At 44.9% G+C, this 24,551-nt stretch overlaps 1 protein-coding gene across 1 annotated transcript in view; it reads right to left on the reverse strand.

Annotated features, from left to right (window-relative positions):
- Window positions 1-3,345: 3,345 nt before the first annotated feature.
- Window positions 3,346-24,551, reverse strand: part of LOC135908521 (ATP-binding cassette sub-family F member 2) — a 37,845-nt gene continuing 16,639 nt past the window's right edge. The window contains exons 8-14 of the mRNA XM_065440327.1: window positions 24,432-24,527; window positions 23,032-23,151; window positions 16,796-16,885; window positions 15,011-15,121; window positions 11,441-11,503; window positions 8,969-9,097; window positions 3,346-3,753 (exon numbers count right to left, since the gene is read on the reverse strand). Of these exons, the coding sequence (XP_065296399.1) occupies window positions 3,424-3,753; window positions 8,969-9,097; window positions 11,441-11,503; window positions 15,011-15,121; window positions 16,796-16,885; window positions 23,032-23,151; window positions 24,432-24,527 (939 nt within the window). The 3' untranslated portion in view covers window positions 3,346-3,423. The remainder of the gene's footprint in view (window positions 3,754-8,968; window positions 9,098-11,440; window positions 11,504-15,010; window positions 15,122-16,795; window positions 16,886-23,031; window positions 23,152-24,431; window positions 24,528-24,551) is intronic.

Here is a 24,551-nt window from a genome sequence, read left to right on the forward strand (position 1 = left end):
CGGCAGAAAGTATGAAATGTGTTTCATTTCTTGTTTCACCATTAGGTCTTTTCCAGGTCCGCTTTCTGTTGCTACGCTTCCTCAAGAAGGTGTTAATTATTCGCAGCTTATTCCTTTACCCGAATTCTACAAACATTTCTCCTCTAGCGTTCCTAGAATAGATGCCGTAGTTGCCAATTGCTTGTTCACCAGCCTGCTTTGCCCCCGATACGTAGATCTAGCTCACTATAAAATTGGTAACCGCGAGGCCACCGCCACGTTGCCACGCTGTGCGGGCGCAGACGACGAGATGCCAGTTCAGCCTGGATGCGCAATCAAACGAGATCCCGAGCCTTCCTCTGTATGATGGCGCCATCCAGTTCAGGCGCCGTAAATATTATTAATAGCCACCAGACCTTTCTCACGAATACCCAGAATGAACTACGCACTTTGCCAATGCGTACGTACTAAGTGTAGATGCTTGTTCTTTCACCATATTTCGATAATTTTTAGCGTTACAGAATGAGAGATAGCAACACGGCGGCGCAGTTGTGGTACTTATGTGGCCTCAGCTGTTTCCCTAAAGTCTGTGTATACTAAATCTGTTATATAATTGATATCTTCGCTAAAATAGGAGCTTTTGGTACCAGAACAGGAGAAAAAAATAGAAGACTCAGTGCCCTTCCACACTGTGAAGAAGGATGACCATCGAAGCTGTGTCCGCCGCGGGTCGGCCTGGCATTGAACTATCTTTGGGATCGGCTCACGTATGGGGAGTATTTAACGCCTGCTTCACTTCCGCCAAAGGTCAGCCCGGCATTGCACTATCTTTGGGATAGGCTCAAGCATGGGGAGTGCTTAACGCCTGCTTGATTTCCGCCATGGGTTAGCCCGGCGGTATTGCACTATCTTCGGGATTTCTTTTTCTGCAGCGGACACGATAGTGAGGAAAGCAGCACTTAACAACTTCGCTGTAAAAAAAAAAAAAGAACGGTTTACACTACCACTCTCCGGAAATAACACGATCTATAAAGCGCATGGCTTCTTGGCACGAGGTATAAGCCGATGCCCACGCAGCGCTGAAAAAGTCAAATGAGCTCAACAGGCGAAGCACTGATTGCGATAACAAATGATCAGATAGCTAGCTATACAAAGTAAGGTTAGTCATTTTATCGGCTGCATATACTGCTGTAAACATCCACTTACTAAGTTAACAAGCCCATTGTCACGCGCGCACAGACAAACACGAACACATCTCACTAGACGACGGCGGCCACACTCGCTGTCAGATTGCTGGCGTGATGAAGAGCGACAGCAGCGGCGAGAGAATTTCCACTCGTGCTGCCTAGCTTCACGGCGAAGTAGGCGCGCAAGAACATATGCCCGCGGCACCCTCAGCGAAGCTTCTACGTGATTTATTTTTTAGTTAAGGATGAAGTGGTAGAGATCAAAGCAAATGAAATGTTGGGCCATGTTGCTAGCCACCTTCTGCGTAGCAAGGTTTGCTTGCATTGTATCGACCACACCGCGCAATACTCAAGCCTTTCTTTCGTCACGTCCCCGCCTCCTTTCTGGTTGCTGCACGAGACAATTGCGTCACGTCACCAATGGAGCGGGGCCGAGGAGCTTCGAGAAGACCGTGCGGAATTTTGTTTGTGTTTCCAGCAGTTATCGCCGCATAATACGTTGCCACACACAATCGGCAACAAGCTTTCTTTTGCAATGCGCAAACCCTTACGTGCAAGGTAAAATAGAGAGGGCGAAGTCCTTCCAAGACGTCGTCGGCACCAGGTTTGGGCTTTAGTTTGTAGATCTGTCATCGTCAACTCGCGGGAAAGTTATGCAACCTGCTCGAATTATTGGGCCTGAAACAAATGGTACTTCACAGCAGGTTCTATGACAAGGAAGCTTCCTCCGACACTATTAACAATGAGCAAGGTACAGTAGGACTTCGCTAAAACGATCGCGTTACGTACGAGTTTCCGTCGCCCACGTTTGCGATCGGGAAAACAAACACAAAAAAAATTACCCAATAGAGCCACGATTATGTTTTACCGGTTCGTATGAAAACACGGTTTTTCGGCACCAACGTTCTGTACATCGCAAACTGCGATCGTACGATACGCTTTTCGGTCGCTATGGACCCCGTAAACACCAACGTTACTAGATTATTTAAGAGTATCTAGTAGCGATGGCAAACACAGTAAAAAATGCGCGAGGCGCGCGCGATCAACACTGCAGACCGCGGCAGCTTCACCGCAATACTCGCCCGCCCGTCTCGCGCGAAAACGCCGGCGCGCACCGTTTCCTATTCCGGCACCAGCAAATCCCATCCGGGGTCGTCGCACGCCGCATTCACAGCTATCGCCGCCAAATCTATTGCGATAAGCATCTTCGCAGCACGTGGTGCCGATGAAAGCGTACTGCACGCTTTTAAAAACGCCCCTCCGCTCCTTGCTGCAGGCGGTGCGATGCGAGCGCCGTTTCGCTTCGGCGGCATCCGGCGTCGCCCACCAGCTCAATTTTTTTAACGTCGCCGTCTTTAAACACTGCGCCACGGGAAAACAAAACGTGTCTCGAGCTGACGACGCCCCACCAGCTCAACGCGCCTCGTTCGTCACGCTTTGCATTACGCATATGCCAAATACACTTGTCTGTCAAACTTTTTAGTTACTTTGGACCTTACATTTTCGCGGTTGGCACGTTTCTTTGGGAGTTTTACATAAACGTATGAATGAGGTTCTACTGTAAATCTATTGCCACTGTAATCAAGCAGGGCAAACACGAAATGGCAACTAAATGAGACGGCACTTATTGAGAAATGGTATACGCAAGATATGGTTTTTTTTCCCCCTTCCAAGTATTAACTGCACAGGTACGAATCCTAATTGCAAGCCAGCGCTGTGTGCCATTATTTATTTGTATTGCCCTTGTGTCTGCGGCACTTAGATTGTGGGAAAATGTGAATCACGCCGACTTAACTCGCCCTATTCAGTTGCACTTTTTATTCACGAGGGTAGCTTGTTGGGCTAGTTGGTACATAGTTATGCTAGGAAAATGCCAGCAACTAGGTAACAATTGAGGCAAAGTAACAGGAAGGTGGCTGGAGACACGATTTTCTTGTGTTCGAACACAAAATCCATAAAGTGACAAGATACACTGATGTTAGGTTCACTAATGAAGGTTAACTTATAATTCAGTTTTTGTCTTCTGTTGAATGAATTCTTGCATTTTTAATATATTACGGGATTGTGCCAGCATGTTCTGTAGTCTTGGGCAGCAGCTAAGCAACAGTGTGGCAAACAAACCTCTCACCAGAACCCTTGCGAAACATGCATACCCAATTTCATGAATCTGGACAGCCAGGACAAGTGAGTGTTTCATTTTATTATCTCTGTTGTTGAGAAAATGGCAGCACTCTAGTAAGAGCCCCCCTCCCCTTGGTCACTTGGGCCTGTTGTTCTGTGCGTCGGCCATAACTCTCTTGCGCAGGTGCTCCTTGTAGGCGAGGATGTCCCCTTTCCACTTAGTAACGGTCTGGTTCTGGCACACCCAGATCTCCTCGGCCACGCGGCTGATGAGCCGGAAGTCGTGGCTCACTAAGACCATGCCACCGTCGAACTCTGCGATGGCCTCGGCTAGTGCGTCGATGGTCTCCATGTCCAAGTGGTTGGTCGGTTCGTCCAGTAGCAGCAGGTGGGGCACTTGCCATGCCAGCCAGGCGAACACAACGCGGCAGCGCTGGCCATCAGACAGTTGCCGAATCGGGCAGATCTGTGACATGAGAGAAAAGGTGGGTGAAATTTGGTCTCTACTCAACATTTGACACAGAAAAAAAAGAAAAGAGCATACAATACGCACATGCAGAGGCGTGGCGTTAAGCAAGCCTTTAATGGGAAGTACAACAGGAGTCAAACGTTTATGGGATGTGGGCTTTGTGAAAAAGTTGAACTTCTGAACAGCCTGTTGGCATCCAGTAAAGCTCTACTACACTAAATTCATGGCATGCACTTGTATGTGGTGGAAATATCAATACCACGCTGCATTCCCAGACAATGTAAATACTAGGACTTTTCACAGATCCCATGCTGCGTGAACTTCTGACAATTATGGTACATGTCAGCCATATATGTACACATTATCATAAAGTAAAACGTGAAATAACACAAAAACACACTTGACATGTCCAAATTTGACCAATTGACTGTATGTGCAAGTCATGCAACATGCCTCTTGGTCACAAGGAGATTACCCCATGTTGGATGAGAGAATCAATGTGCAATCAGAGTTCTGCAAACATGCACTTTATTTTTATGTCTGCTATGACATCCTTGGAATCAGCCACTGACATCCACAGTGTCCCTCCTTCTTCATTTGTTTGCTCCCAGAGCCATCTCTTCACACTTAAGCAATAGAGCCAGCTTTGTGTAACTCGTACATGCTTCAGGAAAAAGAGCGAGAGAGAGAGAGAGAGTGAAAGAAGAAGAAAACGCATCCCGATTACGATTACTTCATTCAAAAATGTTATTGATTACAGTGACTAATTACTGCCCCATGAAAGTAACTGAGCAATTATTGAAATGTAATCGATTATGTTCATGTTAATTTCCTGCCAAACTTCAACATTGCACAAACACGGTAAGTAGAACGAGCTTGGCTCTTTCAGTGCATCCTCTGCAGCAATTTACATGTTTATGTTTACGAACAGTTGCTCTTCAAAAATTTCATTGGTCACAGTCCCTTGCTTTCTTGCGAGGAAATCGGTGTCGACACTGAAAACTCGTCTGACATGTGCGTGGGAGTGAAGGGCAGTGTTGCTACATATGGACACCTTGGCCATACGATTGTATTAACTAAATGCCCCGATGGCTGCTTCTGGATGCTCCATAAAATTAAATTATGGGGTTTTACGTGCCAAAACCACTTTCTGATTATGAGGCACGCCGTAGTGGGGGACTCCGGAAATTTCTACCACCTGGGATTCTTTAACGTGCACCTAAATCTAAGTACACGGGTGTTTTTCGCATTTCGCCCCCATGCCGTGGCCGGGATTCCATCCCACGACCTCGTGCTCAGCAGCCTAACACCATAGCCACTGACCAACCACGGCGGGTTGGATGCTCCATAAAGAGCAGAGCTTCAATGTTGCCAAGTCTCTGAGAAAGTGCTCCCGGCAGGGCTCATGAAAAGGTGAAAAAATTGTCTATAGGTTTTTGCTGGCATCAACTTTTGAAGTGGGCATAACTATGGAGCTACAGCAGTCCCAGTTCACTTTGTTGCCGAACATCTGGTGCAGCGTGAATATGACGAAACAAATACTGAGCGGCTGCATTTGCCTGACTGAAAATGTGCATCCACAAGGTTGCTGCATGGCATGACCGCGTGCTTTTCACTGTAGTTTCTGCCATATTCAAGTGTTCAAAGCTGCATTGCCTGTTATAGAGTGTCTCATAAGTAAAGCAACTGGTTACATGTAAACAGGTTACTGAAGAAAGTACTTGAATTACAATACTACCATAAAATGTAATTAAGTAAATGTAGGGGTGTGCAAAAATGTGAAAATTCAGAGTACCATTCAATATTACATTTTTAATATTTGTATTAGTTTCGAAACAAATATTCAGAACAAATTAAATATATTGAACGCTGTGCGCTAGCATAAGTGGTTCTTGGCGTTTGTTTCTATCTAGTCAAAGAATACATGTAAAATTTTTGTGCTTAATTCTGTAATTTAGTGCTGCTGATGAAATTTAGCCTGTAAAGTGTGCTCAGCCATTGGACTGCTAAGCTGTGTGAGCAAGTCAGCCTGTTGGTACCAAGGGGTGCCGGCTAGGGGTTAGCGAGGGTGCATTTAGAATGAAATGAAAGGAGATAGGGGTGACTGTGCAGAACACAACTGCAATAAGAATGCTCTTCCGAGAGCACAGGTCCCACGCGTCGATCCTCAGCAGTGATGCCCCAATTCTGAGTTTATTGCTTGACAGCAATGCGAAGAGTCCCAGCAGCCACAGGGTCAAATGCCTCAGAATTTATGGGAATCTGATGCTAGATAACATGGCAGTTTGGCGATAACAGACAGCTAATAGGAATGACTCAATTTCCCTGGTTAAGATGAGTCAAATGTACAATCTTTCTGAATAATGTACAATCTTTTCGTATTCATTACGTACAAGTCTGGCGTTAATAAATGATGTATTCATTCATTTATATAGAAGGCCCTGTTAGGCTTCTCGTAGCATTTACCCTCAATCCTCTGCTTGAAGAGCTCTTCTCATCTTGATACTGGTAGCATGGAATGCGAGGAAAAAAAAGGGTGGCCCTTACTACATTAGCTAGTAGTAAGCCACGTGCGTCACATAATCAACTTGGCATTTAGTTGTAACTGCTATAACAAAATGACAGAGTGAAAAAAAAAAAAAAAACCTGCAGCCAAATTTCCAAATTAGACAGGTTCACAAAAAGACGGAGGCTTGCAGAGATCGACAGTGGTCGAACAAGGGATTCCTTAGCCTGGAGCCAACTATTTGACAAGTCTTCATCAGAGTCCTGACAAAGACAGGTTCCCTTGTTGAAGCATCAGCTCTAGCCTAAGGCATCCCTTGTTCAAATACTGCTGAGCATAGACAAATAACAATGTGTCCTTAATAAATGAGAGATACTGCTATCCCAATCTATTAAGGGGGGACACGGGTTGTGGCGACCAAAAATCGCGAAAAAACCTCGATTTTTTTTATTGCATTTTTGGAATGTACAGCTATTATTGCATCTATATTGTTAATTTCATACCGATAACATCAGTATTTTAGCCGCAGTGACGCCTTATACGACATGTACTAGCTGAATTTCAGGTGGAACTTGCGCTGAAACGGCATATTTTCCGAAACGCGCGCCTGCTCTTCCACGTGCGCTAGCGCGGACATCTTGGTCTCATTTGAAAGAGGCGACTTTTCCCTTCAAATTCCCGCCAGAACGGGTCCCATTCAGCCATTGGCCACTTAGAAAATGCGCGGCAAAAGAAGGTACTAGAACGCCCTCCTATTCGTCACTCGGTGCACGTGACTTGAGCTTGCTTCCCGATTGGCGGAACTGCATGGCCATCGTCTGCTCCGCGCTTGGAGCCGCGCACTGAGGTGCGCCATCTTGCCCCAGTGACAACGCGATGTCTGAAACGGAGCGCAAATTTTGAACGCGCTACAAGTATGGTGCACAAAAAGTGCGACGAACGCTCATCGAAAACTTAAGTAAAAACGCTGCTCAACACTGCAAAACGGTCAGGACGCCACAACCTTAGCGACCGATGCCGAAATCGTCGATGCAGCAACGGCAGGCCTAACGACCGCATCGGCTGCTGCGGATACTGTGACAAGTCCGCCTGCCGTGGACCCTTCGACCAGCGCTCGCATACGGCAAGATACGATCTACCGGCAACCCTCCAAGCGGGAGGAGAAGGAAGCGAAAGCCAAAGCAAAGCTATCGGAGTTGTCTTCCGCTCCAGCGACGGAGAGGAAACGCGAGATTGTGGGTGACGGTACCGACGATGCACTTCGCCCGCCTGATGGGACTACGTTTACGATTGTGGATTTGAGTGCCGTGAACACTTTATTAACATTTGCGAACTGCAACATCTGCAGTGGTGCCTTAGAAATCGTCCGAGATGAGCGGGAATACGAACTCGCGCTCGCTGTGAAGCTGCGTTTTATGTGCGCAAACTGTGGAGAGATTGCGTCGGTGTGGGGCTCGCCGCGCGTTCACAGTGCTAAACGAATGAAACCCTTTGCTGTGAACGTTTTGGCTACGCGTGCCATGCAGGCAAAGGGGGACCGACAGACCGCGTTCAATGACGTTTGTCTCGTTGATGGGCATCGGCCGTCGGGCTCTTCACACGAAAACGTGCCAGAGCTATGCGAGAACGAAGTTGACGCCAGCGGTCGATCGCGCTGCGCGTAATCTGACGAGCGACTGCGCGCGGTCGGTTCGCGAACTTTACGCCGAAATGAACGTGGGTCATACTGGGAACATCGTTGTGTGCAAAGGAAAGGGCCTCAAAGGCCATAATGAAAGAACTATGTCTAAATGCGAGCGGGCAAAGTCGCACCCTCATGGCCGAGAAAGATAGGCGTCAAATGGCAGCATCAGCCAAGAAGTGCAAAGCATGAGAAAATTTGTGCCAGTCCCTAAAAAAGCGGCACACAGGGGCTGGGAGTCAGGAGGACTACATGCCTGGTGCCTACTGAGCTGTTCCAGCTGTAAATTTGTAAATAAAGTAGGGTTTTGCACGTTTTCTCACTTATCTCAAAACATGTTTTTGGCTCACTTCACTAGACTGTCGGAGTGATAGCTCATGATCAAGAACAGCTAGAGCGCTAATTCTTTCTTTAGCAGAAAGCCTAATCTACATATTAAAAAGTGCTGAGAGCAGAATTTCAAATTTGTGCATATGTATATTTCCATTTTATGAATTTTCTTTTGGTGTGGTAGCCTTAGGTCAAGGAAAGAATTTTGATCACCCCCAGAATGGCTAATTAAAATTTGATTTGAAAACTTTTTGCAGCATTGCAGTTATTGCACATTATAGTATCTAGCTATGCAATAATATTCACTTTCTGCAGAGCCGTTTTTTTTTCATTGTCTCCGGAAACAATAGAATGGCAGCACGGTCAATCTCCTGAACTAATGAACCTACAAGAAAAATCATTGCATATTTGAAATCAGCACGAAAAACTAAGTAAGCTTGTGCATTTTCATCAGATTTGGCCATAAGATGCAGGAAATAATCGCCACAACCCATGTCCCCCCTTAACTCTTGCTTCATGTACTACTTGTGTTCCGTAAACTATTTCACTACTATTCTAGTAGTGAAATTATCTTTATCCTTTATTACCGTTTATTTGTATTGCCACTATTTTTTAACAACAGCACAGGTCCATTACTGCCCACCCGTCTCTCCCTTCCTCCGACACACTTCACAAAATTATTCAGCCTCACCGACCTGCTGCCTTCCAGTGAGGCCATAGCGGCCGATGATCTTGCGCATCTCTTCTTTCTCCTTAACCTCTGGAAAGCTGGACATCATGTACTCCAGAGCAGACATGTTCAGGTTCAGTTGCTCTGACAGGTGCTGCACAGGTATAGAGAATAATGTCACACACACACACATGTACAAGTCTGGTACAGAAAGCACTAGGGTTGATAGAAAATCAACAACCAGGTAAATGTGAACCACAAGTTTACTGACAATACCATAGTAACTTGTTACTGCGGTCACATGGCTCGTGGAGGGAGCACTCCCATTCGCCAACACAGATTTGAATCACTGGCATGCTTGTTTTGAGCATATCTTGGAGGCAGTGAGCTATGTACTCGAGTGTTCGAAAGCTGACATTTCAATAACTGCCTGGTTATCTCGAGTTTTGTTGCTGCATCCTAGCTGCTGCCCGGTGGTGATAAAGACACAATTAAAACAAGATAAGGGATCAATTTCCTCTTCTATCTGGCAGTAAAGGTGCTGTGTATAGTGCGATCTGACGGGTTCAAAGGTAGAAAACGTACGAATTATCAGGTGCCGAAAACGATGGAAGGAGTGGAATACGGAGATAAGACTACCTACAGACGCAAATTCTGTTTATCTTGCTGACAGGGCAAGACTGGGTCACATGTATCATATCTACTCGTATAATGATAGAACGTTTTTGTCAAAATAACTGCTGCATATTCAGGGGTGCGATCATTATGCGTGTTAGATTTCCCACGAAAAGAAAAAAATATTTTTCATCCTGCATTTGCTGTGGGATGACAACAGGTCAGCAAACAGGCGGCTGCCGCTGTAACAGTGCGAGGACACCAAAACAAAAATGGCGACCAGTGGAGCAAGCCGAACGCGATTTTTTTTTTCTTTTTGCGAGTACATTACGCGCATTGAAACAGTTTCTTCTGTATCAGTAATGAATAATATTGTTAACATCGGCAAGTCTGCGGCAATAACGTCACCATATCCACTTTGAGGGGACAAACAGAGATGGGCGTGCTTAGCTGCCAGTGACATAGAAACACACGGTAGGTATGCTGCGGAAACTGCGGCATTTTTCTTGACTACTATCCTAATACGGCACATTTCCGCTAAGGGTAAGCGAATTCTTAGATGTGTTACAAGCGTCGGCGTATTAATAGGATACACTTCTAACATATCAGTGTAAACGTGGCTACTATCGTTGCTGCTCGCAATTTGTTGCGTGTCCACTAGTGCAGACGAGAAGAATTTAAAGGCGCCTGTTTTGCTGTTGACCACAACCATTATAGGGCCCACAAATAATAAAGCCAAGGCAAGTTTGGTTGTCGCTTTTTTTTTCATGGAGGTATGGAAAGTAATGAAAGGAATTAAACGGGGCATCTGCTTAATAAGAATGTTTGGTGCGTGCAGACCGCTTGGTATGTCTGAAGAGTCGTTTGCGTAGCATTCTACAGATGGTAAGCGCAATCATTATTAGCTAGACTTGGCACACGACATAGCTGTGGCAAGTTTGGGGTGCAATCATTACACGGGAAAGAAAAAAAGAATCGAATTTTGACGTCAAAATTCAGGGGTGTGATTACGCAAGTGCGATCATTATGCAAGTAAATACGGTAATTGCTGGCTTCTGGTAAGTTGCAAGGCATTTGAAAATGGCCAACAAGCTGCACGATACAGCTAAAGAAAGCCAAGGATTGCATAGAGATGTAAAGGAAATGTAAACAAAGCTTTGCAAAATAACAAATCAAAAGTTTTTTAAATTGGGGGGGGGGGCAGGCAGGGGGGGGGGGGGGAGTGCGAGGAGTCAAGGGAGGCTTGGGTCACCAGGTCATGCAACCGGTGCATCGGCATGGCCGCTCTGCCGGCCTGACAACAGCCAGTGGATAGCTGTTCTCATCCAACGCAGCACAAAAAGCAGTTCGCAACATCTGAAATTCGGCACCTTGTAAGCTAAGTGACATGGGCTGGGACTTTTAAAGCTACGCAAGAAGTGAGGTCATATATGTCTCACTCCATGCATTTCACAGTGAAGTTGTATTTGACCGGCAACGTTTTTTTTTAACGAAATAACCACTTCATGCAATACAGCTATAGCTTACGGACAATAAGGATACATCAACTCTCACATTTGTGTTGCTCAGATGTCACGCACCATATTTTGATGGTGAGTGCGAGCAGTGTGGTATGGCTGCTGACAACACAATTATGCCACTCTGCTCATTCAGTGACAAGTAGGTCCAGACCTAGAGCGCTCTCCACATAATAATTGCGTCACGTTTTGCTGCATAATTGTACGAGACAATCTTACACCAAATGCATGACACATATCTGTGTCTCTCAATGTGATGCACTATTTTTTGGTCACAAATGCGAGCAGTAGAAGCCTTTTTACAGTGCTGCCTGTTATGCATGATACGGGTCCCAGCACACAGACAAAAAAGAAATCCTTCTTACCTGATGGTATCGAGCAATCTTTAGGTGCGAATGTGTCCGGATCAAGCCATCGTTAGGCACAAGCTGTGTGGAAGAAAAAGCAGCATCAAAGCCAATGCTCTTTCTAGGTTTTAGAAGAACACCAGGGAACCCTTGCGCTGCACAATCATTGCAATAAGCTCACGTCAGAAAGGTCGAGATGAAAGTGCAGCAGGAAACACCACTACATGACCAATGTGGCTAGAAAGTCCTGTTGAGCAAATCTTTTGCAGAGCTTCGTAAGTGCACTTTTCCAAAAGCAAAGGTAGGACACTATGCAGAAGTAGAACACAGTACACAAGAAATATGAGCACATATATAAAGATGTTTAAAACCAGCTGAAGCCTCTCTGCAGTTATTCATATTGAAATTGTAAAGTTATGGTGGAAAACTGCAAAACCCATGCACTTTAGAGAGCTACATGCACCATACAAGAACATATTGCTCATGTTGCAGCCGTCAACCGATTTTCCTCACCTCGCGGAGACCGAAAAATAGTCAGAAAAATCGAACAGCCTGAAAAACTCGTTCAGCGAGAAAAATGAAACACATTAGGCTAAGAGTGGCATTTTGTTAGCCAAAGAAGAGCGGGCATGACCGAGACTGGATGACGTTGCATGCTCTCTATTGAAAGCGTGCGCGTCCCAATATTGGAGGTTATAGAGTGGGCCACTGGAAGTCAAGCCTGGCCAAGCTAGTGGGAAATACAGTCAAACCTCGATATATTGAACACGGATATATCGAATTATTGCATATATCGAACAATTTCTATATCACATGGAAAATCGCATGCATTTTTAATTCTTTATTTTGAACGGGGCCGGATGTAAAATGGATATATTGAACTCCGCCGCCCCAGATCAAGTGCGCTCTGTTGACAGGAGGCGAGCTTTCCCGCAACACTCTCGAAGATAGCGGCGGCGCGATGGGCGTTCCAGACTGCTGCGTACGACAGCTCCCACATCGGTTGCGCCGAGGGCGCCATTTGAACGTAGCGGCGTATACACGCGGCGGCTTGGAGCCAGCACGGCCGCCTCGATCACGCGCGCACCTAAGCGCGCACGCCGGGGCAAACCACCTCGATAACGCGCGCATGGCGAGGCGTGCCCCCGCCGTGCGCACGTGGTCGAGGCAGCCGTGGAGCCAGTTGGAGCGCTATGTCGGTGCTGAGCCACACAGCATGTGCATTGAGGACTTCGTTGGCGGTGACGACAGCACCGGAACAGTGGCGGAGTTAACAGACGTGGAGATCGCGGCAGAAGTGACTGCTGAGCGGCCAAACGAAGACGCTGCCGAGGCTGATCCAGCAAGCGCTGATGTTGCCCCGCTCCCGACTGCAACTGAGGCTGTAGCTGCTTTGGCCGTTGTACGCCGCTACTGCGGCGCAATAGAAGGCACTGGACTGTCTCTTGTGGACCGTTTGGACTATGTTGAGGACGCCGTGGTCAAGCACGCGGTTGCCAATATGAAGCAGGCTACTCTGCTTCAGTACTTTCAGCGAACTAAATAAATACTTTGTTTGAAGCTTCATATGAGTATCTATTGCGCCACGATTGGTTCATTGATTGATTTGCGCTAGTTTTTGACGCGTTTTCTACATGATTTTATATATAGAATTCTGGCTATATCGAACTATTTTGCGATCACCGCGCTGTTCGATATACAGTCGCCGACCGATTTTCCGGACTCCGAAAATTTGGACATGCCCGATTATTCGGTGAGCTTCGCGGCACCGCCATTCTCCCCATAGACCATAATGTATAACAACTGCCGAAAGTTCGGACACCTTGCAATCTCTCGTCTGATTTTTCGGACACTCCTTGAGCCAACTCGATCGAGAGCACTATGCACCGACTCTGATCAGCGCATGGTTCGACTTGCTGAACGCCATTTTTGTTTTGAACGGAGCCTCCTTGCTGCCCCACGAAGTGGCGCTAGTGGATATCCCCGCTCATCATCATCGTTTGTACTGGTTCGATAGAGTGGCTCTACAGCAGTTCCGGTTTCAGCTTAGTAAGCCATGTCAAGACAATCCAGCAGCTGATTTGTTTCTTCGCGCACGACGCTGCGAGCAGGCCGCGTTTTTCGTTTTTGCGACTGGTGTCGGCACGGTGGTGTTTGCTCTGTGCGCTGTGTCGAGGTTTCGGTGATCCAACGCGGCATACGGAAACATCCCGTCAAGTGTCTAATGGCGCCGACAGTGTGCGCACAGACTGCGCTGGGGAATGCTGGCAAGCGGGTGCCGGGAGGCCTAAGATTTGTCGCCTTCCGATGTGCTCCCTACTGACGCGGAAAATGTTCTGCCGAGACCTGCGCAGTGGTTGCATTGCGACTCCGGACACCGTCTCATTTGACAGTTTCACAGGTGCCGACACTGCTGTACTGACGTGCGCAGAACTCGACGACGGCGAGATCATTCGTCAGATTTCTGCTGCACCGCTGGACGATGACTCTCGAGTCGGAAGATGAACGCACCATGTGCTACGCTGCCGTCGCATGTGGAGCGTGTACAAGCAGTGACTGTGCTTTCAGCCACCTATAGGGATCGTACGACCCTCTCCGAGATCAGGCTTATCTGATTGCGCGTAAACGGAATGGCGTGCAACGGCGCATTCACGATTTCTTCAAGCCTACTGCCGAGCCCGAATAAGTGCGTGGAAATAAAGGTTTTCATTTTTTTTTTCTTAATCTGCTTTTTTGGACACCTGTTTATTCGGACATTTTCGCAGTCCCCGTGAGGTCCGAATAAACGGTCGGCGACTGTATCGAGGTTCGACTGTAGATGGCAGCACCCAAAAGAATTGGGTAGCGCGGCTCGGAACGAGCGATTCAGTCTGGAAAATCGAACTTTGGGGCCTAAATTTGTCAGAAGAATCGGTCACGAAAATGCATTAGCTCTATGGGAACCCTGACAGTGCATTTATGATGTCCGGAATATCCAAGTCCAAAGTTTTCGAGTCCAAAAAATTCACCGGCAACTGTGCAAGCATCAATGATATTCTTTCACATCTGTGTGAACCATGCTTGCTTGATCGAATTATGTCATGAGTATTACGTGTCACTTGTGCTGTAGCTAGCACTACAGGCCCTTTGTGTGGGCAATGGGAGTCATGAATCTTGTAAATTGTGACAATCGCCGATTGTTCTGTCTGCCATTCAAACTGACAACCGCAAATTACACTGTCAGCACTGCCGCTTAGTGTGCGGGCACAACACTTTCCATCTGACTTTCATTTGTCGCCTCTCTGCTATATATGCCAGTCCCCTTGAGAATATGTGAATGGCAGGCTGTCTTCTGCTATTAGCATGCAGACAGCTTGTGTCTTGTGTACAGCGGAGGTGAGGAGTGTTGAAGGTGACAGTGGCTTGTAAAATGGTGACTGGCGTCAATATAGAAAGACTTGCCGACTCATTATGAAATGTGGGTAGCACAACAGATCGGGGTGGCGAAAGAAAACGTCAAAAGCGTTTTCATCATCACTGCGTATCGTGCTATCCTCATTTCACAGTGAAAACCTACGAACTTGAATGAATGTCAAGCTTGTGACTCACCTCTCCACAGAGGAGCTTGAGCAGGGTTGATTTGCCGGCTCCATTGGGTCCTACCAGGGCCACTCTCGTGTCCAGGTCAATGCCAAACTCGAGATCCTTGTAAATCCAGGGCTGCACAAACGCCACCGGTCCTAAATCATGCACAACCTACCTGGACCAGGCAACTATAGACAAATTTGCAAAGCAGTGCAGGTGCTTGATGTGCCTGATGCACTCAATTTTGTGCCTGTTACGACTGGCCTGTGTGGTGAACAATTTGCATCATGCCGCCAAAACAATGGTAAAAGACCGGACATTTTAAATGGCAAAAAGTTGTTAGCGCTTGTGTGCACATTCTCGTCTCATTACCCAGAGCAGACACGGTACCCTGATGTCTGCGTAGGCTCCACAATGTTGCCTCCTTTCAGTGAGCGGAACGGTTAAGGGGGTTGTGGGTTCTGAATTGTCTCTTTATTTTTGGTTCAATCTGAAATAAACTTCACTGTTTCTATCTTTTTTTCATGCCGATTTTATATCTGTAATTAGCTTTTTGATAGCTACTCTGGTTCAGAAAGTATTGAAGTCTGAAAATAAACAATGGGTACTTCTTATGGGGCCTTTTGGGAATTTCGCATTGCTAAATGCATAAAGTAAGTGTATGACACTGATGCCAAAGACTTGCTCTATGGGGTGATGCTATTTTTATTTGTTTAAAAGCACTCTAATTAAAGAAAGCAGACCAACATTTACTGTGCATATTTCTTATTTTCACTAATTATTTTTGATTGTAATTTACCTATACAAGCATTCCTCCTTTCCAAAAGCTGTACATGATTGGAGTAAACTGCCGCTCGAAATTGTCACAGCAACGCCATCTGTGTTCGAAACTTTGTTGTCGAAACATTTATATCTTTAGTTCTAAAATGAGTTTTGCTTCGGACTTTTTGCTTTACTTGCTGTCCTTTTTTTTCCATTACTCTATTATAATAATTATTAATAATATCATTGCACTGTACTATGTACTAAAGTATACATATTGTATTTCATAATAACCTTAGGTGTAATGTTGTGTTAAGTACTGTGTTTTCAATATCAATATTTTGTTGTATTGTGTATTAGATGCATCGTTTTGTAACATCAATCATCTGTATTTCCATCATTTGTATATTCCTTCCCCCTACTATAATGCCCAACATTGGGCACTGTAGGTATGTAAGTAAATAAATAAATGAAATAAATGAAAACGATGCTTGAGTAACAGAGGTAGCATCACCCCCTACATAATTTCAACATGAATACACTAATACCAAACTAATTATTGTCACTCAACAACATCATGGAGAAAAGTCCTGCAAGACCGAGTGTCGCGTGTGAAAACATCGAAATGAGAAAAACTCATTTGATGTTTAGACAGGTGTTTAGACAGGGAGTACCATCGTGGCACATAGCGGTGTATTGGTCTTGTCCTCACGTTACCCCGCGGGTATTGTGCGTAATGTAGAGCAGAAACATGTACATTGTCTACGAAATGCTTTGCACTTGCTGCACACAATTGTTTCAATGAGCTTTCGTCCTTCCCACACCAACAGAAATGTACACAGGCACTGCAGACAACTGCTTCACCTCACCTGGAGCTTTCAGTCCGCTTACGCCGCGACTTTCTCAAAACAAGAACACGACAATCAAGCCAAACATTATGTAAAGAGGCTGCGTCAGTGCATACTTGTCATGGCATACAAGTAGTAATACAGGTTCATTTGATCAGTTGGAACACCTCAAGAGAATGGAATGTCAAAAGATGCTCACCCCGTCGTCGCTGTACCGGAAGGACACATTCTGCACCATGATCACTGGTGGTGGAATAGGGCCACACGAAGGAAAGTAAAACTGCACCGTCTGCAATGAACAAGACAAACACAGGCGAGTTGTCTAGAAAGCTCGTTTCCAAATGCATTTTTTTTTTAACCACGATAAAGGAAAACCATGACATAAGACAGTCAAACTCGATGAGTAAAGTTCCTCTTATCCTTAGCTCTCCTCACTCGAAAATCTACAGCTCACTGAATCACAGAAAAAGCACTGTGCCAGGGTGTCTACCAAGTTGACATTACCAAATTCCCAAAGCTTTCCAGGTTTCCCTGAGTGCCTTTGCAAGATTCCCTGAGTGACACAGAACTTTGCCTTATGTGAAGATGGGCTGATACAATGTCACCTGATGCTTCTCTAGTAAGCATGTTAAAAAATAAACGACTTAATCCAGCTTGAATAGTTAGGAGCAGCAACTATTTTATTCAAGAAGAAAACAGAAGAGAGGGGTTAGAAAAATGCACAGCAAATAAAATACCGTATACCCTCATGTAATGGCCACAGGTTTTTTAATGAGATTTGGGGCGAAAATCAGGATACGTGGTGGTGCCGTGAAGCTGTCTGAATTATCAGGCATGTCCAGAAAATTGTGCGTATGGAAAGTCGGTTGTTGACTGCACACTGGCAACTCGTCCAGCCGACAATACAGCATCAAGGACGATTCGTAAAGATTCCTCTCTGTTACTAGAGCCAGCATTAGCACAACTTTTGTTCCCTTTCAGTAATTTTACAGCTAATTTTCCCTGATAGAAACACGAATTCTCTGAATTTTTCCCCGAGTATTTCCAGACTATTCAAAATGCCCGAGAATTCCCTGTTTTTCCAGTTGGTAGACAACCTGCATGCAGACCCATTCAAGACTTTTTGAGCCAAGATTTGACTCATGCAGGGTTCGTACAGCACATTAGACTCAAAATTCAAGGACAATGCAAGGATTTCAAAGATGCTGAAGGCCTAAATTCAAGGAGGGGGAAACAAACCTAATTTGTACACAAAGACTGAAAAAATGATGAGATCTTAGCAGCTCAGCGGCTTTGAAGTTGGATGCATGCTTCAAGCTTTTTCAGGTCTCATTTTATAAGTTTATTTTCCCATTGTAATGATCTCGGCTGCCTTCTGGCATTGTTCTTAGCAGTGTCCAACTTCCGCCAAATTAAGATATTTGTTGTATTAAAAAGCCAATGGCTGAAACTTGCTTTCTGCCAGGCATATTGAGAGTAGGACTTGAAAATGAAGCCATGATGGCTTCGGTGTGAACAAATTAGCAACAAAACGCACCCACAAAAACAGGACACAGCTTGGTTGTTTTATCTGGCCAGCTCCCAAGGGCAAAGGCGATTTAAACAAGCCTGTCTTTCGTTACCGTGGAAATGCCACATTACAATCATTTAGAGAGACTCCCAATGAAAATATCTAGCACTGTTTCCCGAGAGACAGTGTTAATGACATAGCCCCTTTGCAGAATTTGTGACAATGTTCGTGTGTGCCCCCTAATCCCGCTGTTCAAGGAATTCAAGAGGCATGAAGGACGGCAAAGAGTTTCTTCAGAGTTTTAAGCACACTTGAATCAGTTTTTACAAATTCAAAAGTTTTCAAGGATTTCAGAGATGTACGAACTCCGTCATTGTAGGTTTTGGCAGCGCTGGCTGATGAAGTTTATTTGCAGCTGCACAACAGGCAAATATAGGGAACCTGATTATATGACTTGTACAACGGGGCTAGAAACCAGCACCTTGCATATCAAATGGCATGATTGACTGCTATGGTGCTCTCTAGGCTTCAAAGATTGTCACATGACGCCCCTACTGAAAATAAGCTTTTTGCCAGGGAACTGTGCAAGATAAAAACAGCCACCCTGAAAGCGATGTTTCTAGCAGAAACTTTCCCATCATCCGATTCCTTAAGCTAAAAGACTTACTTAAGGAGGAACATGGCAATTTTTTTTTATTTAAGGAAATAAATTGACGACATTTGGCATGCAGGTACGATTTGTTATGCTGATATTATAATTGAAATCAGTTTTGTGATATCATAGTTTTCAAGCAACAACACTTAACAGCTTCTAATGGTCATCCCCAAATTTATTAATTAAACATAAGTTCACCAAGATTTTCACATCAGCATGTCCAGAAAGGCCCATTCTGTGCAATAAAGATATTGGTGTATTTTTTAAAATGCCAAAATAAGCATAAAAAGTTTTTTTGAACTTTTCTATGCCCATTGTCTTACAAACGACTTGCAAAAAACCCATTATAATTTTTTTTTTATGAAGTGCAGATAAAAAAGGACAGCTTTAGTGCACTCATCAATATTTCAGGCTGTAAGTGCAAAAGGCAATGATTTTGTATTCATTCGTAGTGAAATCGCATTGGGATGACTGAAAGCAACTGCACAAAAAATGAAAGCTGAGAAAACAGAGCTCAAGGTTTCATTTGCTGTAAACATTTAAAATCTTTAAGCACCTAAAACTCGCCTGGGACATAGTCCTTTGCCTGTCCGAATGCATTTTCTTTACATTTTGATGTAGCTTTTTGCTTCCTTGCAGCAGTTTTATGCCCTTTAGTTGCCTTTTTGATGTGTTGTGCAGAGGTAGATGACAGCACATTCAAAACGCGAAAACTTCTGCCCTCGCTGATGTCACGTTGCTGTCATGACTGTACGTGGATGCGCTTTCCCGGTCACCCACATGCGCCGGTCGTGCCTCGTCGACAAGGTCGGCGGCATCCGCTTCTGCGATCTTCCATTCGTGTGGGCCGTTTCAGAACGTGCTTCCTTTGGGGCTTGTCACAGAACACGTGTGTGCCCCGATCGTTAAATCACATTGATTGGAACACGCAGCTTGCTTCTGCACAAATGCACGTGAAAGGCTCGTCAGCAATCCAAATCTACAACAGTCGATACGAGTGTAATGCGGTCTTTGCCTTTTTTTCTTTTTTTTCGCTTGTGTTTGCTGGTTTATTTTTCAGTAGACAAATACATCGCTGCGGCTCTCCTCTTTGTGATGCCAAGGTGACAGCACTGTGTCAACGAATAGCCGAGCGATCCGTGGTGTAACGGTGCCTTCCGAAGCCCGATTTCTTTCTGTAATTTTTGATAACAGCAGTCTAGGAAAGTGCCGTTTTCCCTATTTCTACCACGTTGTTATAATATTTCAACACAATAAACAAAGGCCCATGGATGACGAAAACAAATCTGAAAATCATAAATTTTGACAATTTGACCACTTCCAATTGCAGTGTCCCCCCTTAAGGACAATGTCTACCATCTTCGTAATAATATCTGCTTAACTTCTGTTCAACAGCCCGATCCAAACAACTTCTGTGCAATGAACTTTGTATCAAGTGGACTCAGCTGCATTGTCTATCGCCTCCAGCACAATGACCCACAGCAAAGCCAGCAGTTTTTAAATACAGTCCATGCACATTACAATGGATCTGCATACAACATACTTTTGGATATAACATACCATTCTTCTCACTCAGTTTTCTCTGCCTATAGTATCAATGCAACAAATTCAGCTTTAACAGACCTGGCTATAATGGACTATTAGTTACAAGAGATCGGCTTAGCTTCAGAGCCGCTGCATATAGCACTATCGTGAAGTTTTGATATTGTTTTGATAATGCTTTATTTCACATCGAATCAGTTTACACAGAAAAGAAGAGAGGATGCTATTCGCGGTGTCCAAACAGCAAAGCGCTTGATGCAGTCGAGCCATCTCGCGTGTGCTGTAGCAGCGGCCACAGGTGGGCTCAGACCCGAGCGTGGCTTGCACCGGAGCTCTAGTTCACCTAAGAGGTTTGACACTGGCCATCGCTTGTTGCAAAAGATTATATTAAGACAACAGTTTATTCTAATGACTATCGTTTTCTGTGAAAGTCTTGTCGATGCTTGAGCCAATGGCGAGGTACTCGGGCCAAACATCTAACTGGCTCCCCCGTTGTTATGCCGGCCGTAAATCGTGCTGTTCTGTGGGTGTGTATATTATGCTCAAATGCAAGAAAACTGCCATTTGTCGGCTACCAGCACCCCCAAAATGGCAAACAGCAAGGAGCCATGCCGCGTGGTCCTACTATCACATAAGCCAGCTTATCTTATAATTGCAATGTTTTCCATCATGTTTATTGCAATTGGCTTCAGGTTAGACAGCAGCATATGCAAAGTTCTGCCATTTAGTAACATACCATGGCTCTAATTTTGGACAGAACAGACTTCAAATATAACAAACTAGCAATGTACAAATACCAAAATTTTCCGATATGAATTAATGCTGAATAATGACATGCATGTGCATTTATTAGCAAGATGGGTTAACTTGTTATATTGGAACATTGCAATTGCATTATCAATGCAAAAAAACTAGGCAAGTAGGCCCTTATACTCAAAGATTGTATTTGGCTCTAATAATTTGGAAAATTTAGTAAATCCCACTAGCTGTCCTTGCCAGCCTGTGCCTTATTATACTGCATCAAATGCCCGTAAAGCCGGAGGCTTTTCACACAGTGCCAGTTGTCGCTCATCACACTTGCTGCCAAGCAATAAGCTCAGAATTGAGAGCGGCGCTGCAAAAAAGCACTCGCGCTGTCCGCAAACCTGTGCCCCTTGCTACTGAGAGGTGGGACTTGACGCAAAGGTTGGACGTTTAGTGGCTAAGTGTGCTTTACAGGCAAAATGTTGCTAGCAGCACGAAATCGTCGCAAAATTCAGTAGAAAATCGCCCCAATATTTCAAGATTAGATAGAAACAAATGCTAACAACCGTGTTTGCTCCCACACGGCCAGTAATACAGTCAACGACCAATTTTTCGGACCCTCTAGGGAACGTAAAAACGTCCGAAAATTCAGGCAGTCCGAAAAAATGAATGCATGCAAAAAAACGCACCCTTTTTCTTTTTTTCTCAGATCTAGAGGTAAAGGGTGAAGTAACAGGCTTCCAAAACCCTGCCACAGCATCAGTGAAGTGGCTATAAAAAGAGGCGTTCAAAAACTCTGTATGCAGACGACTTGCTGTATGCAAAACTATGTATGCAGCCGGTTTATTATGTACATGTGCATCGTCGAGCAGCCGGTGTTATTGCTGCAGTGGCTTGAAGAACTTGTTGATTGTTGTTTTGACGGCGTTCTGGTTGCATGCGATCATATTCGCCTCGATCTGAGCAAGGGTCATATCAGCACTGTACACCGATAAGAGTCAACAGTGCTCGCGTCAACTCGGCGCTTGTAGGCGGCGCAGGCACTGGCTCCTCATTTTCAACATCGGAGTCTTCTGAATCCCCCACAACCTGACGGACTATTCCCTCGTCAATGAGTTCTGCGGAGAAGTTGAGCTCATTGTCAGCGTCAACAAACTGTTAAAAAGTTATTTCCGTGGGTATGGAAACCCCAGCAGAGCGGAGGTCGTTGATCACGTCGTCCGACGGTACTACTGCTTTCCGCGCTTCGATGCCATCGGCGAGGACGACGAAGACGGAGTGGCCGCCATCGAAGACGAGCGAAATCCTCATGTTGCGAACAGTGGAGTTCGCTGACGAGCGTCGAAGCACCTAGGCCTAGCGTCGCAGAGCATATTTGACACAACAGCACAACCACACACCACGCTAGCCAAAACGTGGCCTGTGCAAACAAACAAACAAAATGGCGCCGCTCCGGAAACTCCGCCGAAGGCGGAAGTGCGGCGATGAACATAGCCAGCGTGGCCAGACCAAATCAGTGTGTGACGGCTAGATTCGGCTAGTTGTGGTTCAGAGCGGTGATATGCTTCGGCTGCAAGTCGATTTCCTTCACAAGGGCGCTGTGCGAGGAGCCAAAAGTCCTTCCGTCCGTCAAAAAGTCCGGAAAATTGGACGGCGGGGGGTTCGAGCGTCCGAAACTTCAGATGTCCTTATACATTGATTCTATGGGGTTCGTGACGGTGCCGCGAAGACGTCCGAAATATCAGGCATGTCCGAAAATTTGGGCGTCCGAAAATTCAGTCGTTGACTGTATATTCTATTTGATTCGAATATCTATTTCTCGAATCGAATGCGAATATTAATAATATAATATTCGAACTTTTCAAATATTCGCACACCTCTGTAACAAACCTTTCTCACTGGATTATTGTGGTCTGTTTTTAATGAGTGCCGAAAGCACAACTAACGTTCCCTCTATGGCAAATGCGGCGGAGAGGTGACGTACCTTGTCTGCGATGACCTTTTCAGTCAGGCCAGCTGCAACCATTTTGCCAAGTGTTTTCTCCTTGCTCTGGGCTTGCCTGGCCAGCTTGGCGCTACCGTGGCCAAACCGGGCTATGTAGTTCTGCAAACAGGTGCAAGGATAAGCAAAGGCTCACGGCCCTTCTGCTTGCGATTCTGCATTCGACAGAAAACTTGAGCCTCTGTGGGATTTGCAACGAGAACGTTTTTCTCCACAGAAGGAATAGTGCAACATGTTTGGTCCCTAAACAAATGTGAAAAAAAAAAGAGGCTAGCATGCAGTTAATAATGCTTTGTATAACATTTCAAAAAGCTGTGACTAAAATGCTAATAGCTGTGGTTAGAACATAAACACACGCACACACACATTTGAACCTGGATATATTGAACCTACATTTGATCGATTATTTTGTATAACGACCAAGAGTAAAATTACCTTGAAAATTTTAGTGAAAGTTTTTTATTTTATGTATCGAATTATTTATACAATGGAATCACCATAAACGGGAATCACCTAAATGGAACTGCCTCTTAAATGGAACACCATCCTCATGATTGGTCGGGTTTGTATTCATGAAATTGCATTTAGCTTTGTCTCTCAATAAATGGAACTCTGATAGACAGAACCAATTGCCCTGGTCCCTTGAGGTTCCATTTTAAAAGCGTCCACTGTATACTGAACTTGGTTAAAACACGTAGGCGGGTTAGTTGGTTAGAATCCATGATAGAGTGTATAAGTGCGACTGAACGAGGACATAGAAAGAAACAGATACACAGACACAACGCTCTGTGTATCCGTTTCTTTCTATCTCCTCGTTCAGTCGCGCTTATACACTCTACCATGTATACTGAACTTTTTTTGTGATCCCCTTCAGATTCAACATATCTTGGTTCGACTGTATATATATCCTCCGAAGAAATCTAGTGCACCATGTTGAACACGGATTACATATTAACCGGCAAAATTTCCTCTTTTGTCTAATTTAGATACACTGGGCACCAAAGGTGAGTGGTTGGACTGTATGCTTTTCACCAGCTTACAACAAAATTGGCAGCAATTTGTGGGCTACAATGAAAAGCCCCCATAAAGTAAAGTTCAAATGAAAAGACAGCCTACATGCCACGTTATGTTACATTTTCACCTTTGTGTCTAGGTATACACGTGGTAATTAAGAGAACTAGAAGAGATGGCTTCTTTGTTCAAGAACATGAAGATGTTTTGTGCAACTGCTGTATTTCAACAATGTTATTCAGGTTCATAACATACCAGTTGGCAGCAAGAGGAAACTTGAAATAGTATTATGCATTTTCTGGCTCTCAAAGGATATTGTATTCATTAGAAAATAACACTAAGTAAAAAGATAAATAAATATAACCACTTACTTTCATGTGTGCGATCTGGCTCTGTTCCCAGTTGTAGCGCTTCATTTGATTCTCTAGAAGTTCTATGCGTGTCTTCACAAAGGCATCGTAGTTACCCTAAACACCGAAAAAAAAAAAAAA

This window comes from Dermacentor albipictus, chromosome 1, assembly GCF_038994185.2.
Source record: "Dermacentor albipictus isolate Rhodes 1998 colony chromosome 1, USDA_Dalb.pri_finalv2, whole genome shotgun sequence".
NCBI lineage: Eukaryota > Metazoa > Arthropoda > Arachnida > Ixodida > Ixodidae > Dermacentor > Dermacentor albipictus.